Below are 16,222 nucleotides of genomic sequence, written 5' to 3' on the forward strand. Positions count from 1 at the left end.
CATTCCTCTACGTCATGTATTGGGCTTTGAACAAAAACTCTCTGAAGACCAGGGATAGAACCAGGCATGATGGATCCAAGTGGCTTCCGCTCGCACTGGGCTGCGGCCCTGGGTCGCCGGGGACAGGTCTGCTCTGCTCCAAGAAATGAAGGGATCAGAGGCAGTGGCTAATGTGGTAAAAGAAATATATCCAAATATGCCCAGCCCGTAGCTCCTAGTATAAAATGTTGGCTTGTGGTAAAACACATTATAAAAAGTAGCTCTCATACATACTTTTTAAAGATGACTGTCAAGGTTAAAAAACTTGCCCATTTCATTCATTGATTTTTAAATTAAAAAAAAATGATACGAAGGCTTTGGAATGTAATTTCATAAAAGGTATTTTAACTTTTCTAAGCAAAAAGGGTTGCATGAGGTCACAGAAGCCACACAAAGAAACTCCAAATCCTCCAAATTGATTAAAAAATAAGTCAGATAACCTACGAGAGCCTCTGGGGGAGGTCCCTATGAATTCTCCCTGAGCTGCATCTAAATTATGAGCCTCATCTAAATTAGATTCCTTAGGCTGCAATAGCTTTCATTGAACAGCCAGTTTGAGAGCAAGAACAGGGTCCAAGGAATAGAAAGGAATACAGCACAGTTCCTTTTTAGAGGGAACAGCACCCCTTTTTTTGTATGTGTTCTAGACTTGACCTTCCTCTGACATTGGAATTATCTGGTTTCTTGTCCTCGGTAGCCAGGTGCCGAAATATTAAAGACAGCCGTAAGCAAAGGAATAGATTGGTTGAACAGCCTAACTGGTGGTGCCATAATAAATGGAAGTGGAACTAATTATATAGAATTAAGTTTGGTTTGCTTGGCACCTTTGTCTTTTATGAGGCACTTGCATGGGAAGTCAGAAGAAAACAGTAAAACAAAAACAAACAAACAACAACAACAGAAAAAAAAAACACAAGAAAAACAACTGAGAGAGGGACACTCTTTAGATTCCAATGTAACTGAGCATCATAAATTTCCTAGCGGCCAGCACTGTGAGTAGGAAGAGATTGCGGAACACGGCTAAAAAAAAAAAAAAGTTGTAGGGATTTTTGTTTCCAAAAGGGACCCATGCACCTGTTGATGTGTTTTCCAGGTCCTTGAATGATAACAATTTATGAGGCTATTAATACTAAGCCCAAGATTTATCAGATGTGCTGTTTGTCTTGCAGCCAATCTAACCTCATAAAATGTAGGTTGCTTTGGGTTAAAATGGAGCGTTCTGCTGTTGGAGTTATTCAGAGCATTTAAATCGGTTAATCCTACAAGAACGGTACATTTAGCCTGCCTATTAGGGAGAGTCTTTGGGGATTCCTACCAGTTGCAGAGCCAGGCTGGAGGGGGCGGTCCACTGCTGGGTGGGGTAACATGGAGGCAGCAGGGGAGGAGAGAGTCCTGGAGACAAGAGGATGTTTCTCTAATCCATCCATGCCAGCCACAGCCAGCGGAGCTTGGCGCGCACGTGTGTGCGGGGGTTCCAGGAAGGGCTGCTGCCAAGAAAAAAGCACAGTAGAAAGAAATGTGAGATCAGCATCGAGGGAGACACTGAGGACGACATGTCAACAAATTAAGTTCATCAGGTCAGCAACATCATAAACGGTGTGAAGGCAAAAGAAAAAAATAACATAGAGAAAGGGAGAGAAAAACAAAACAAAACAAGATCTAGTCAATAAATCCATTCAACAGATGTTTTCCCACTGACAGCCAGGGCCTGCCTGCCTGGCTAAGGAGGAGGTGATGGCAGGAGGCCTGTCAGTTTGAACTGATTGAAAGAAACAGACCTTTAACCTCAAGAGGAACAACAGAGATGTCGACTTGGACTCATTTCCTATTTTGATACCAACGTTTTAAATACAGCCCCAGGATTGTTGCAACACAGACTGGGAGAACAATTCAACCGCTTTCCAACTGCCAATGAGCTCGATTCTGAAAATTCCGTCTTGATTCATTTCGGTAATATTGCTAATGAAGTCTAGGAGCTGCTAAAAATTACCAATTAATGGGCTCGATTTGACACCTTTCGCTCTTGTTACCATGATAAGAGGGTGAAGAATTTTTGTGGGTTGTCTGATATAATCTCAATACTATAAAAATCATTAGTTTCTTTTAGAGAGTATTAAATATAATCTCAGTGTTTAACAATGTTATCATGTTTCATAGTTCTCAAGCTATCAAATCAAAGAACCAGAATTTGGAAGATTCATTTAGTCTATTCCCCTGTCTCCAAAAAGGACAATCTCTAAAATACAGATAACTATTAACTATCAGTGACTATTTCTTCTTTGTAACACCATAACCTTTGAGTTGCTTTTTATGTTTCTTTTATTTTTAACATGAAAAACAACTGAACAGTGATGCAAAGATGACCATCGCGTGCCTTGGATAAGGAAACTGATACTCCAAAAGATTAACAGAGTCTTTTAAATACAACTCATATTCCTATAATTTTAAAAAAATGTACATGCCCTTCTGCTCTGATCTACTTGGCTAGCATTTACTTTTTCAAGACTTGATGCAAACATCACCTGTCCCTAATGAGGCCTTACTTCAAACTTCCTGTTAGGTTAGGTGTTCCCCTACCACCCACTCTATGCCATTATAGTCATACTCATCTTGTATTTCTAGTTTAGGATGTTTCAGGCTTGGTACATCCTCAGTGTACTAATTACTGAGAATGCTAACCTATCTACAACACAGTACATATCATCTGGTTTAATGTCATTATACATTTCTCCACATAGGAGTTCATGCTACATAGAAACAAGAGTTATGATTGTAAACATTTATTTAGTTATAGACCATGGGTAGGCAGAGATGTTCCAATTTAGAAATACGTTAAGAGTCATTTAAAATTAATTTTATAATAGCTTATAATTGATGTATATATTGCTACTTCTGTTTTGACTTGTAGATAACTGAACCATTAATCAATTGGCAGCCACTTGTCACATGCTGAAGCTTTGGGCGTTTGCTTCAATGATTAGGATGTCTTGGTCAAGATCTACTTCTAGTTATAACAGTTTAACACTTTTCCAAGAGTCTAACTCTCTTGATTATCCTGATCATCTCCACAGTAAATGTCCCTTCTCTCATGGATCTATAAGAAGCAAGAATGTAAATATGTAATCAGGACTTTTGGAGTTTTCTTTCAGGAAAAGGCAGCTTTTCTGTACTATATGATCTAAAACACATGGGTAGATATTACCTGAATGATAGTAATATCCATCCCTCCATCTCTTCATACATGATCTCCTCTTTAACCCTCATCTGAACAACGGCAAAAGGGCCCTTAGTTAATCACCCTACTCCTAAACACAATCCATGCTCTTCCTTCCTGCAAGAATTCTCTTCCTAGAGCCCTCCTGTGAGGAAAAGTTAACACAGAATTCCCTGAAGTAAATCAAAGTTTGAAGAACTTCCCCAGCCTGTCATTTGGTCTCTCCTTGCCCTGAGACCAACCTGCATCTGCAGCCCCAGATCTAACCCTTTTCTACGTTCTGGCCAAAATACCATGTACCACATAACAAACTCATCCCAGCACTGCATTAAGACTTTCATGGGCCTTGGGCACCCTAACCTCCTTGGGCTCCTTCCTCTATAAAAAATAAAATTAAAAATTATATTTTATGCTTACATTGGCATACACTAAATTCATTATTATAATGTTTATTTTTTCTGATGAAAAATTAGCATTTATAATGTGTAGTGGATTTATAATGTGTTTGGCTCAGTGGATAGAGCTTTGGCCTGCAGATTGAAGGGTTCTGGGTTTGATTCTGATCAAGGGCATGAACCTCGGTTGCAGGCTCCTCCCTGGCCTGGGCCATACTCAGGGCACGTGCAGGAGGCAACCAATTGATGGGTTTCTCTCACATTGATATTTCTTTTTATCTTTCCCTCTCTCTTCTACTTTCTTTAAAAATCAATAGAAAAATATCCTTGGGTGAGGATTAAAAAAAGGGGGGGGGGAGATTATGGGCTCTAGCCCAGTGTTTATTGTACCTAATGGTTATGTTGGCCCTGCTCATTAGTGCTCCCATCAATCTATCTTTTCTGTACCATCCCCTGGAGGCTTGTCCATGGAGCTTCACACACATCCTCGAAGGTCCACTTCAAATTTTACACAGACCCACATATGAGGTCCCACATTAAATCTGTTTTCACTTTCCATTAAATTCCCATCACATTTTGTTTTTTCTCAATCCTTTTCCCTGTCATCGTCTTTTCTATATTAGACTTATTACATGCAATAACTACTTATTGGTCATACTCTGTACCAGATACACTGTTGGCATGTTGAGCCTTTTCTATGTTTATTGTCTGTAGTGAAAAGACAAATACTAAATATTTATAAATTTAATGTGATTATGAATATGAGTTTGTATAAGAAAAATGCAGAATGCCATAAAAAAGGCACACACACATAAAGAGCCTGATAGAAAAAAACCTGGTGTAGAAGTAGGGGACTTCTAAGAAAGTGACGTTCAATTTGAGATGTGAAGGAGAAATTTAATTAGCCAGGTGATGAGTGGAGGGAAGCTCTAGATACATTTTACACATGTATGTGTGAGAAATTATCTTTTCATGTATAATATTGAAAGCTTTTTCAAACAGGGATTCTGTCTAACTCATCTGTGAACTTATTTTCTGCTGCTTTCTATGTCTTTTATTATGTTTTCTTGAAGCTAATTATTTATGCATTAAAAATATTTAACAGATATTTGAAAATTAAAGGCCATGGTTGTTGTTGTTTTTTCCAATACATAACCATGTTTTAGATACCTGGGGTTACTAAATGTCTTTATCTCTCAACTAGAGGCCCGGTGCATGGAATCTGTGCACTGGGGGGAGGGGGGGAGAGGCGAGTCCCTCAGCTTGGCCTGTGCCCTCTCGCAGTCCGGGAGCCCTTGGGGGGCTAAGCCAGCAGTCAGACATCCTTAGCGCTGCCAGGGAGGCGGGAGAGGCTCCCACCACTGCCACTGTGCTCACCAGCTGTGAGTTCAGCTTCTGGCTGAGCAGTGCTCCGCCTGTGGGAGCTCACTGAACACCAGGGTGCAGCTCCTGTGTTGAGCATCTGCCCCCTGGTGGTCAGTGCGCATCACAGAGACTGGTCGTTCTGCCATTTGGTCAATTTGCATATTAGCCTTTTATTATATAGGATGCCTGCTCAACACTGTAAGAACTCCATGTGAATAACACCAATAGAGTCCTTCTCTTTTAATAGTGCATATTTGTTCTTTTACTTGGGCTTCACTGGCCGCCTTTGAGATAATGGAACAACAGGTTGCCAATTAGTAAGCAGATACAAATGTTACATTTTACTATAGAACTTCACAATGAGGCAAGAAAAATCTTATTTATCCCATCTCTGCTTTTAGGAATATGACAGTGCAGGTAAGAGGCAGATAACTACTTATTCGATAGTCACTATTTATTCATCACATATGTGTCCATCCAGCATCTATTGTGCATGTAGAAGAAAGAAATCCCATGCTGCGCTGTATAGACAGAGAAAGGAATTAAGCATGACACCTAATCTTTCATGCTGCTATCGAAAATTCAAGTATTTTATCCCTAGTAAGTTTCGTAAGGGTATGAGCTTTGCCCATTGACTCATATATTCCTATGCAGTGTTTCACACATAGCTGGTGTTAATCTACGAAGAATAAAATAATGACTAGAAAGGAGATATGTGGTCATCCTTAAGATCTCACTGTAAAATAAGATAAATCAAGAAAGCATCTTATAAGCAATCACAACATAAAAGAATCAAGGAATGGTTAATGAAAAATATAAGAAAATAGATACCAGACAAAAAAAAGTATCAAAGGACAATACCTTGAAATGATTTAGTATTACAGCCAAGCAATAATGAAATAAATGAGTGATTTGAGGATTGCTTTTCTTTTGTACTTTTATGCAGTCTCTAAATTTTCTGCATTTCCCTTACATTAAAACTTTAAGAAAAATGGTAAATGTTATTTAAAATAAACAGGTGAAACTTTCAAACACTTCATTAGGACAGATTCATAATCTTTGGACCTAAGAGTAGACATGGATCAAATATTTTTTAAGCTTCTGCCAGAAAAATAAAACTATAGAAGAGAGAAGGGTTTATTCACTTTCAAAAGAGTTGACTATGATCATATGCTGTCACAAATTAAGTATGGCTTTTTATGTAAAGGGAAAAACTTGACAAATCCAGTAAAGCACACATTATTATGGTGCATGTTAGTCAGCATAGTATCACAAAATGGTAGGCCACTTTTATTTCTGATGGCGATTACTCCTCTCCAATAAAAAAGCATTCTTCTTGAGGTTTAAAATTTAGATTTTTTTTTTCATTTGTAGCTGGAATTGATTAAAATGTTTCGCTAAACCTTTTTCTCTATTAGCAATTTTATTGAAATAATCTTATCTCTGGTTATTTTCCATACTTCTAGCAAATATGAAAGATGTTTCTCGCTTGAATTGTCAGAAAAATAAAATGTCAATCAGTCCAGAATCTATTGTTATTAAAAAATTAGGTGGATACCCAAATTAACCTTTCATCTATTGAGTGCCACTGGAAATGTGTTTCCCATTAAATGAATAATTAACATCCCCTCCTTCCAAAAAGCATTTTTGATGAAACTGTCTTTTTAAATATGCAATATTGAGTCTGTTCCTTATGCAAATATTAGTCTTTCGTTAATTGGGAACTTTGTTTTGATTGGTTACTTTGCCAAACTGTGATTCAGGTAAATCTCTCAAGTATATTGAGATGCATAAGACAATCTTTTGTTATATGAAGTTGTCTCACACCTCTATGCCTGAACATAATCTGTCTCCTCCCCCTGATAAAAAATGCAACTTTCACAGAAGAGTTACTATGCATCTATTTTATAAATTCTTCAATGAAGCCTCGCAAGACATCAGTGTCATTGGGGCCCAAATTCTTCCTAAATTATGGTAGATAAGCACTGCCATCTACTTGAAAAATGAGTAGGGATACGTCCTGAAGTTCTCTCTGTATGATGAACACAATGTTCTCGATTAGAGTAAAATATTCATTGGGGGTGACTTACTAATGGCAAATATGAGGTCATAAAGCCCCTGGGCTAAGGAGACTTCAAGGTTCTTTTTAAATTTATTTTATTTTTATAATAGCAGTCATTTTGGTTTTGTTTCTGTTTGGATTTGTTTTGCTTTCTTGTTGCCCCTGCTTAGGGACCTATTTTATGGCCTCGGGGTTTTCACTTTGTTCTGGATGGTTGCATATTCTTCCAGACTTGTGGGTGGTTACTCATTGTGTCCTATAATCAATATCATCATGCAATTTCTGCAAGATCAAGAACAGAAATCACCAATTATAGTGTTTAATCTTTGAAGTACTCAGAATTATTTAAAGTAGTTTAATAAAGGATATGAGCTCAAAGTAACAGAAAGAAGATCATGAAAAATAATTAGGAAAAAATAAAATTCTATTTCTAAAGCCACGTCTTTAAAGTATATTTTCCTCCTTGTTTGGAGTTCTGAGCAAACTGAATTTTCTTTCTGGTTTGTATTGTTTTGAATTTCCAAAGTCTTGCTTTTATAGAAAATTAGAATCATAAATATGCCTAAGGTTATCTTCTAAGATGCCAAGGGCTAGTGGGAATTTACATGTTCTAAAATCTTTGTATTATTCAGGATGGATGTAGCAATCAATATTGGTTAATTTTAGACTTTTAAAGTTAAACATGTTAATCATTTAAAAGTAACTCTTAAATAAATAGAAATAATGTGCATAACTTTCAAGCAGACAAAAGATTTTGAAAGAGAAGCAAAACCAATAAGCAATCTAAAAATAAATGGAGAAAAAATAAAGCATTTTCTGAAAAAGCTGAATATAATCCACAAATATGATGCTAGAAATAAATCCCCATTTATCACTAAACACAGTTGATGTGAATGTACTCAACTTACTAGTTAAAAGACGGAGACAGTCAAATCAAATTTTAAAAACAGAAAGTCTATTTTCTTTGACAGAGCAAGAACAAATTAAAAGGTTCTATGAAGACATCAGAAAAATACTAATGAAAACAAGACCAAAAAAAGCAAAACCCTTGTCTAGGCATGGTAAAACAGACAAAATAAACTTCAGTTGAAAAATATTAGAGACCATATAAGGGTACATATGAAATAAGTAGCAGAAAAACTCAACCAATTTTTTTCCTAAACCTAGTAACATAGGCTCAGAAGGTAAAAAGCAAAAATTGGCAGAACTCTAAAGGAAAGCTGAAAAATCCACATCATGGAATGGGGTTACAACAAATTTATAACAAAACAATTGAGGTTACAGGCAATTCAAATAACACAATTCACTAGGTTTGATATATATTGGAATTTGCCACTGATAACCATATATTCTTTTAAGCATACATGTAATGATTTAAAAATTGACCAATACAATAAAGCAACTGTCAACAAACTTAAGAAATTAATATTTACAATGGAATATTATTCAGCTTAAAAAAGAAGGAAATTCTGACATGTTCTACAACATGGATGAATCTTGAAGACATTATGCTAAGAAAAATAAGCCAGCCACAAAGAACAAATACTCTGTGATTCCACTTATATGGCATACTTGGAGTAGTTAAATTCAGAGACAGACAGTAGGTGGTGGCTGTCAGGGGTTGAGAGTGAGAAATGGAGGCTTATTGTTTAGTAGATACAGAGTGTCAACTGGGGAAGATGAAAAATTTCTGAAGATAAATGGTGGTGATGGTCACATGAACATACTTAATACCCCTGAACTATGCACTTAAAATGGTTAAGATGGTAAGTCTTTTGTTATATATATTTACTGAAAAAATAGGAATTAATATCATATAGATCGTGTACTCTCACCACACTATAGTCAGAAATGTAAAGTAAGTGGATGAAAAGATACATTATATTCCGCGACAGAATCAATATCATAAGCATAACAGGTCTTCACAAATTAAACTATATTTCTGGAAATCCTAAGCTGACTCTACATTTTGTATAGGAGAGGAAAGGAGAGAATAGCCAAAAGAATTTTGGAAATAAAGACTAAGGCCCAACCAGATATTTATACATACTAAAAGCTAAACCATTTAAGACCACAGGGTATTATACAAAATAGACTAGTGGAATAGAGAGCCCAGAGCAGATCGAGCATATGGAAACTTAATATGTAACCGAGATGACCTACAGCGTAGGAGATAAACAAGGAATGTCAATCAGTGAGTCAGGGCAATGGTTATCCATAAGGGGAACAATGAGTTTAGATACCTGCCTAATATTACCTGCAAAAAAACAACAAGTGAAAGTGGATTTAAAAACTGAAATGTAGCCGAAACCGGTTTGGCTCAGTGGACAGAGCCTCGGCTTGCGGACGAAGGGGTCCTGGGTTCGATTCCGGTCAAGGGCATGTACATGGGTTGCGGGCACATCCCCAGTGGGGAGTGTGCAGGAGGCAGCTGATCGATGTTTCTCTCTCATCGATGTTTCTAACTATCTCTCTCTCTCCCTTCCTCTCTGTAAAAATCAATAAAATATATTAAAAAAAAAAACTGAAATGTAAAATGCATTCTAATGTTTAGGAAGGAATTAAAATACCTTTTAAAATCATAAGCCAGAAAAGTAGGGATAATATTTGCCAAACATGACATAAAACAATGTTTAATGTCTACAACACGAATTCTAAAAACAAATAGGGCCAGAGAAATGAAAAAAAGGTACAAAGAAAAAAATCCACACAAATTTTAATAATCCAACAATCATATCAATAGAAACAACTCCACTGGTAATCAATAAAATACAAATTAAAACCCACATGAAATACCATTTTATACGAATCAGACTGATCAGAAAATGAAAGGTCTTATAATACCAAGCACTAGTGAAAATATAGGGCAAAAGAAAATCAGAGTGCTTATAGGAGACTAAATTGTTACAATCACTTTAAAGAACAGCCAGCTGACATTTAGTAAAAGTGAAGATGGATAGTAAATATACAGTAAAAATAGTGAGTGAAAGAAAAGCAACCAAGAGAATGTATATAAAGATAATTACTTACATTTAAAAATGTGCAAGTGAATATAATATTGTTTGAATAAATATGCTAATATAAAAATATGAAGAAATACATGAGAAAAGTGAAAGGCAAATTCAGAAGAGAAGGAATGGAGCAAGATGAAATAGGAGAGAAATATATAGGAAATACAAATTGTATTTATTCTGTTTTATGTCTCAAGCTAGATGTTATGGATGCTAATTATTATAATCTTTATTACTTTCTCTGTATATTAGTATATTTTAAAATATATAATACATTGGCACATACAAAACATCGATATTATTATGGCTTACAAATGGTTTTTATTGAAAACTACATTTTCGTAGAGAAGGAACAAACATTCATTAGAAAATACAAAAAGAAAAAATAAGTGAGAGAGAATAAAGAAATCTAGAAATGTAAAAGTAAATGAGAAAATAAAGTATGAAAATATATTTTTAAAAATAAGTTTAAGTACCTGAATATAATGGATATTCATAAGATATCCATTAATTTTTACCAACTTTCACTGATAGATAAATTAATATAATAACACATACAAGTAAGTATACTTTGTCTTTAGAATTTCAAGGTATTATTATTAAATACATTTAAATGATAAAAGAATGATACTGAAGAGACTGAGAAATTAGTGCAGAAGGATGTAAACTGGGAACTTAAAATGAGGATTTGGAACAGAAGATTCAAATGTGCAAACTTTAAGAAAATATCTAAAGAAACAAAGATATTTAACAGCAATTATTTCTAAATACTGACACTAGGATTGATTAATATTTTCTTATTTTGGCTGACCTATATTTTACAAATTGCCTAATAAACGTACATTTTAATTCTGTTTTAAAAGTTTGAAATATACTTTATTACAGTATCAATTTTAAGTGGTTAAATATGGTAAGTGGCAGGTGTGTAGTTATAATAAACAAGCATAGATATCAATGCAGACTTGGACCAAGAGAGACTACTGGACGCCAGCTACCTGTGAAGAGAAACCTAACTACGCTGTTATACTCCCACTCGCAAACCTAGAGCCTGGAACAAAAAGTTCAACGTAGAGCTACCAAAAGACACAGCCAATTTCCAAAATATGTACATAACTAAGAAATGAAAATGTATGTCCCACAAAAACGTATACATGAATGTTCATAGAAACACTGTTTCCTCATAGCCCAAAGTAGAAACAACCCAAATGTCCATCAACTGAAAGAGAAATAAAATATAGTATACTCATCTATTAACACTACCCAACTTTTAAAAAGTAAGTTTTTGTTTTGTTTTGCTCATTCATAAATACACAATCTCATATGCTATTTTCAGGTGAAACAGGCATTAAACTGTAATCTGATGAAACACAGATACCTAAAACAAATATGAAGTCAAAATATTCTCTTAGAATAAATTTTAGTGAATCCAGTCTTAATATTTTTAAATTTAGAAAAACACAAACCTATCTATTATGTCAAGATCACAGAGCAAACAGTCCTCACAGGGCACACCCCACGGGCCAACAGTGGCTGCCCTCCAACCCAGCTGGGCCGTAGCTAATGTGTTCTATAGAAAGGCTGTCGATGCTAAACATTTAATATACAACAGAGCTGTATGTTAAAAAGAAGAATGGTATGTCTTAGGTGCTGGAGAACTTGGTTCATGAGGTTATTGGTGAAGGAAAAAAGGGCACAGGCAGAAGCTTCCAGAATCAAATGGAACTAGAGGTATCTGAGCCTCTGACCTGTGGGCAGCGCCCTGGAGGCCTGAGGCCAAGAAGCGAAGAGCTGCAGTCCCAGGGTCAGGTCCCCCAGACCCTGACAGTCCCCCAAACCTGTGGGGCCAGGGCCGTCCTCATAGCGTGTGGACCGCAGGTTTTAAGGGAAATCTAGTTGCCCCAGGGTCTGTCATGTCAGGTGGGCAGGGAGAATGGAGTCTCAAACCTCCCAGAAATATCAGAACTGCATGGCGACACAAAGAACAGGGAGAGTAGCCAGAAAGAGGGAGGTATTTGTGCTGTGCTGGGAACATCCGTGTTTAATGTCACCTGATGGGTTGGCTCCAGAAGCCAGGTGCACAGGCCTCCCCAGGCCACCTCCCTCCCAGGCCCGGCGAGGGCACTGGCAGCGCCATGAGCTGGCTTGCACCACCCTTTACATGACTTCCCAGCTGAATGCAAAATGCAGCAACGCCTTTAGACATTTCAGAAACAGTACACGCACTGGGTAGTCTATCCTCACTGGGAACGAGGGGCTGCAAAGGCCTCTCTCCGGGGAGAAAAACACAGAAGCCCGTTCCAGGCCCGGGTCAGGCCGGGGAGCCCGGCTCTAACAGAGGCCCGGCCTCGGGCAGAGGCCCAGAGAAAGAGAGCACGTGGAGGCCGCGAGAGACCGCCAAGGGTTTGCACCTGGAGGCCGTGGCTTCCCGACCCACCCGCGGGCCGGCGCCCGGTGCCAGCGGACACCCCATGCAGACCCGGCCCCGGGGCCACTGTGCTGCAGCCGCTTCCACCAGGGAGGCCAGGTCTCCATTATGGACTGTTTACATAGCACCCGGAGCTGCCTTTTGGTGACCTCTGCCTTGGCCCCAGCAGCACGAGCAGCACGTGGGACCGGAGTGGGGGGCCCCCCAAGGGGACGCCCACGTGCCAGCGGCCTCCTGCGCGTGGGGACGTGGGCCTCACACAGCAGTCCCCTCTCTTGCCACCACCCACCTCGGGAGCAACAGGGATGCCTGCCCAGTTCCCTAGAGGCACGGGCAGGAGCCGGTTTCTTCCCGAGGCCACGCTCCCTGAGCATGGCGGTGCTGCACGCGGGGGAAGGTGAACTTGCCTTCAGCGCCAGCACAGTCCTCACACCCTGGGGCCCGGTTCTTGCAAAATGCTGGCGTCTCGCAGGGCCTCCTGGTCGTGCCATGTGGGATGTTGTGCAGCTCCTTGCGAAACACAGAGGGACTCGGCCGGGCCTTCACTCCCTAGTTCTAGAAGGCCCCGAGGCCGACCAGCCCTGCTGCACGCGGTTTTCTCGTCTCTTTCTTGAACGTTGTCCTAATGTCCTTAGCGAGGTGCGAGTGTAGGATTCTGCCTCCCCCAGCACCTTCCTCTGCAAGGTCGCTGTTGGCCAGCTTTCTGAGCCGCGGAGAGGTCAGCATTGGCCCCCAGCAGGTGGAGTCTCTGTTGATGAAAGCGGCTGTTGCATCCTTGTCCAGGTGCAGGTCCACCAGGCTCCGGCCTTACGGGAAGAATTTCCGGTCCCAGCCTCGGCGCGGAGACTACCTCCAGCCCCACCCAGAGGCAGGAATGGGAACTGCAGCCACTGCTCACAGTTCTCTGCCAGGGCCCACAGAGAACAGGCTAATGATTGGGAGGGTGGGGTGCAAAATCAATAACGGCGCTCAAAGGTACAGATTTCCAGCTTTAGATTAAATAAGTCCTAGGGATGTAAGGTGCAGCATGTTGACTACAGTTAATAATACTGTGGTGTGGATTGGAAAGAAAAAAAAGTAATAAAGGACTCGAGCATGGCTGAGCCCTGGAAAACATTATGCTAAGTGAAAGATGACAGTCACAAAAGACCGCATATTGTACAATTCCATTTACATAAAGTGTTCAGAATAGACTGATTTATGGAGACAGAAAGTATATTAGTGGTTTCCTAGAGTCCAGGTGGGGGCAGTGGGTAATTATTGCTGATCGGCACAGTTTCTCTTGGTGGGGACTGGAAATGTTCCAACATTGGCTATGTTGATGGCTGCACAATTGTGTGAATAAACTATAAACCATTGAATTATATGCTGAAATGAGTTAACTTATGTGAATTATATCTCTATAAACTTGTTAAAAATAACACTTTTTTCATCATAGTACAAAAGGTTTCTATCTCATTCACTTATAAAAATATTTATTTACAATGTTTATTTCACTTTTGTCTCAACTTTGTTAATTTCTATTTTATACACGTTTTATAACATAATACATTGATAATAGTTGTACAATTATAATTTGTAAATATATAGTTTATATTTTTATATGTCTATATCATAATTATGTACATGAGTGCATGCTAAAATATTTTTATTGCTTGTGATCTTTAAAATGTAGATCAAGTGGAATATTACTGGGTCATAAAGGAATGAAATCTTACCATTTGCAATGGCATGGATGGACCTAGAGGGTATTATTGCCAAGTGAAATAAGTCAGTCAGAGAAAGACAAATATCATATGATTTAATTTATATGTGGAATCTAAAAAACAAAATAAATGAACCAAAAAGAAACAGACTCATAAACACAGAGAATAGATTGATGGTTGCCTGAGGGGAGAGGGTTAGGAACTGTATGGAAAAGGTGAAGGGATTAAGAAGATAACTTGGTATTTACAAAATAGTCAAAGGGACACCATAGTGAATATAGCCAATAATATTGTGATAACTCTGTATGGTGCCAAGTGGGTACTGGAAGTATTGGAGACCCTGCTTTGTAAAGCATATGATTGTCTAAGCACTCTGCTATGTACCTGAAAATAATACAAAACAATATTGAATGTAAAATGTAATCGGAAAAAATTTGTAGATCAATGTATAAGAATTGGAAGGTGAAGTGCTTTTTTATAAAGTAAAAATTTGGTAAGCTAGAAGGTGCCTTTGACAAATACTTAAGAATGTTTATTATGCCCCCTCTCCCATATCCAAGGGCATTATTTCTAAATTCTAGACCACAAGAGTGGGATGCAGACCAGATAGGCTGTATTAATGAGCTTGTGCTCACCAGCAACAGAAAGCACACATTATTTCTCTACCAACTCTCCATCCAGAGCCAAGTGGTGGCTTCTTGTAGACAGGATGGGCTGAAGGTAGATGAATTATTAGCCTCTGGTGCTCACTGGTTGCTTCCAGTGAGGTCTTCGTCTTATTAGCATATTATTCATGCCAGCAAACAATATCCAAAAAAAAGCACAAAGCACAAAGGATTGGTAAGATTTTATATTTCAAAAACTATCCTCATTTTTAGATCGTGAGGAATCTATAAACAGCAATATGACTCATGAGGCAGGGCTGTGGGTAGCTGATGAAATTGTGCAACGGCCTAGACTAGCATCCTCTGTCTGGTTGGTAGCCAATGTACAGTACAGCATGAGCAATGGAGCGATGGTCTAGAAATAATAGCATGGTCAAAGTGACCCATAATTTTTTAAAAAGAGTTATGAATCACAATTCTAAGAAAAATGTAGTTATTAGCCAAAATAATATCCTACTAGTTACAACTTTTAGGTTTCTCTGTTAATAAACAAGTTTTAACCATGACAATATATTGTGAATGAATTTGTTTGAAACTCATGGGTTCAACCATATCACAAGCTGAATCAAGGGAGTAGGATCAGAATTCTGGCAGAATCAGGCACAAAGTTTTATGCCCTCACCTCTCAGCCCAGGAAAGCACCTTCCTAAGCTCAACATGAGGAGAATCGCAATATTTTATCCCCAGTCTCCGGATCCAATTGCTGTATGCACATTTCCAAACATGTCAAATTCCAGAAAATGTGTGACTTTATGTCCATTTCCCCGTTTCTCCCAAAGCATGTATGGGTCAAAGGCAAAATATTCAAAGTCTCTTTTTTTTGCTGAACTAGAAACCAATTACTGCTAAAATATTTGGCTAACAAAAAAAAGAAAGAAAAAAGAGAAAAAATATTGTTTAACTGTTATTCCTTTTGACATTTAACCACAAGCATCCTCTTAAAAAATAAATTTTCCCCTTAAAATAGACAAGTGTTTGAGGAAGCTCACAGCTCAACTCGAAGCATGTAAGAAAACATCCTAAATAGAATAAACACTTGTCACTGATTTTTTAAATTGAAAAATTGCTGTTTCCTCTACAACCAAACCTTTAACAATAATCCTAGGGTACATTTGTTAAGATGAATGTAACATAATACACCTCAAAAGACTATGTTTAGTTTTTTAAAGAAATGCCTTTGTGTTTCTTTAAACCTAAAATTAAATATCATAGAAAAGGCATTGTAATTTAAAACAACTCTGTAAGTAATCCTTGACTTTGGTGGGATCAAAATAATTAATTAAGATATTTGTTCATTCAGTAGATCAGTGGTTCTCAACCTTCCTAATGCCGCGACCCTT

General features: G+C 38.1%; 1 protein-coding gene across 1 annotated transcript in view; it reads right to left on the minus strand.

The window, feature by feature from the left end:
* Positions 1–16,222, minus strand: part of HDAC9 (histone deacetylase 9) — a 455,800-nt gene that overhangs the window by 241,990 nt on the left and 197,588 nt on the right. Inside the window, exon 13 of the mRNA XM_015558167.1 lies at positions 1,355–1,523. Within this exon, the coding sequence (XP_015413653.1) occupies positions 1,355–1,523 (169 nt within the window). The remainder of the gene's footprint in view (positions 1–1,354; positions 1,524–16,222) is intronic.

The sequence above is a fragment of the Myotis davidii genome, unplaced genomic scaffold, assembly GCF_000327345.1.
Source record: "Myotis davidii unplaced genomic scaffold, ASM32734v1 scaffold168, whole genome shotgun sequence".
Taxonomy (NCBI): domain Eukaryota; kingdom Metazoa; phylum Chordata; class Mammalia; order Chiroptera; family Vespertilionidae; genus Myotis; species Myotis davidii.